This window comes from Archocentrus centrarchus, chromosome 16 (assembly GCF_007364275.1).
Source record: "Archocentrus centrarchus isolate MPI-CPG fArcCen1 chromosome 16, fArcCen1, whole genome shotgun sequence".
Lineage (NCBI taxonomy): Eukaryota > Metazoa > Chordata > Actinopteri > Cichliformes > Cichlidae > Archocentrus > Archocentrus centrarchus.
The window spans coordinates 1,179,059-1,181,391 of record NC_044361.1 but is presented as its reverse complement, the minus strand read 5'-3'; the positions used below and the strand labels follow the sequence as shown (position 1 = coordinate 1,181,391).

The 2,333-nt window shown below is 38.3% G+C and overlaps 1 protein-coding gene across 1 annotated transcript in view; it reads left to right on the top strand.

The window, feature by feature from the left end:
* Nucleotides 1-1,730: 1,730 nt before the first annotated feature.
* The window catches only part of LOC115794951 (interleukin-21 receptor-like), a 9,332-nt gene continuing 8,729 nt past the window's right edge, over nt 1,731-2,333 (top strand). Inside the window, exons 1-2 of the mRNA XM_030750664.1 lie at nt 1,731-1,850; nt 2,099-2,180. Coding sequence (XP_030606524.1) covers nt 2,120-2,180 — 61 coding nt within the window. The 5' untranslated portion in view covers nt 1,731-1,850; nt 2,099-2,119. The remainder of the gene's footprint in view (nt 1,851-2,098; nt 2,181-2,333) is intronic.

Below are 2,333 nucleotides of genomic sequence, written 5' to 3'. Positions count from 1 at the left end.
TCACTTTATTGCAGAGATGTAGGAAATCTAAAAGGGTGCTCGGAGAGTAAACCCACTGCAAAGGCCAGTGCTCTGTCTTTAAGTTTTAAAGTAGGAGATCTACATGCAAACCTTTATATGCTTCCTCTCTGCCAGGGCTGTGTCATTATTACTTCAGAAGGATTATGAATTTTTGGAAGTAAGTAGTCTTAATACTTTTGCCACTTTGCACACATAAAGTTCTTGTGCTGCGCGACCTTTCAGAGTTACATTTAAGGAAGACAAAGACAAACAGCACATGCTGCTGCGCTCAGTTTGTTGCTGATCTTTAAGAGATAAGATAAAACTTTAATGATCCCACGACAGGGAAATTACAGCATTACAGCAGCTCAGTACAGAGAAAAATGAAAAGGATGAGTAAAAACAAATGAACTAAAATAGAAGAGAATAAAATAAAATAGAATAGAAAAAAACTATACACATATACATAAGCACTATATACATAAAATATATATATATCAATGTCAATACACACATGTACATATACACACATCAACACACTATATACGGATATCAAAACATTATATACATTTGTAGCCGGTAAGGTACACAGCATACACGGTATGCATTATATGGGTGAGTGTAATAAATAAAATGTATCTGGACTGTATGGATAAAGTGATGCAGAGGAGGTAAAGTGTCCAAGTGACTCAAGACATTATGATGCGAAACACTTTACAGGCGTCACAAAGACAGATGTGAATGTGCAGAAGTGTTGTTTATTGTATTGTGCGCATCTTTCTTTGCACATCTTTTGTATCAGTGACACTTATTAAGAGGCAAGCTGAACAGTTGATTGTTATTTTAATGTGGTCAGGAGTCCTGAGGTCCTCTGTGTGGACAATCTGAGAACTTCTCATTTTTATTTTGGCTCGTTTCTTCCCGTTTTCTATAAACTGTCTTCAGAGGAAATCATGTGGTGGTATTTGAAGCTTTTATCTGTTCCACTTGTCAGTATTTTGACTTTTAATCCAGTTAAAAGCTTTGCAGCTGCTTTGTGTAATTGTGTGGTAGAATGACATTTGGATTTGACTAATATTGATACAGTGACATTAAACAGGCGCGTCTGCACTCCTACACAGTGATGTGAGTCTGATAAAGACCCCGATACAAATCTTGATAATGTGCTGTAACATATTTTAGATGATAAACTGGTTACACTTGGAATGTGATTCTAGTAGAAGCATTAAATGAGTGACTTATAAACACTTGGAGCTGATTTGGTTCCTAAGAGTGAGCACTGAGGGGCTCGCCATCAGGGTGATGACTCATAAAGCTCCAGACAGATCACAGTTTGCTGGAATCTACTAAAAAAACCCCAATTAAGTGTTATTAGGTGGTAGGTAGGTGGATGATGGGGTCTTTTGAAAGGTGTCAGAATTATTGCAGGATTGAAACAAATGTTATATTATTATGTGATATTCCAATAAGAGCGTTTACGGCAGTCTGTAAAACAAAAAAACTGTTCTGTCTTTCTTAATCGGTGAAAATGCATTCAGCGCTCAGCCTTCACAAATCTATTTTTGTCCTCCTCTTTTAAAATTAGGTGACACAAATACAGCAGCATTGTGCTGGTGATCATTTCAGTTTCCTGTTGACGTTTTCTCTGGTTATCTGTTGCATATTCATAGAGGTGGGAAGCACCACACTGACTCTGCTCAAAGAGTCTGAAACCACATCCTTAGTCACGCTTGTGACTCTGACGCCCGACAGCCTCGGCTTTGTTCCTCCCGGCGTTCTCAGACATCAGCGCGTCTGTGACTCTGCCGCCTCGTTCCCCATAAAGCTGCTGGATTTATAATCGCAACACGGTAAGATCATAATTCGTTCACTGAAAACAGAAAATCAAAAGACAATGAAAAAAACAATCATCTTCTGATAGTTGTTTGATTAGTTTTAAATTCTGAGCTCATTTATTTAAGTGTACGGTGTTCTTGTTATTTGTATCCACTTGTTTTTAACAACTTTGCCCAAATTTAGAAGCAAATGACAGGAAGGCCGTTTATTTCTGTCTTCTTTCTGTTTGAAACCACAAAGCACCTGTCTGTGTTTAATGCAGCTGTAGCAGAGGGTCGCCCCCATGGCTCCTCAACATGTGTGCCTGTTCTTGCTGTGGAGCCTCTCTCTTTTTCTCTATGGGGGTAAGTGGGTTCATCTTTTATTGATTTCTATAGATACTGATCCATTTGTTGTATCTCAGATGAGCTGACCTAACATAATGGGTTTGCCTTGTCTCGACGTTGTGGCCAAAAAGACATTTAAAAAAATGAATTTCTTCAGTTGAGCGAAACATC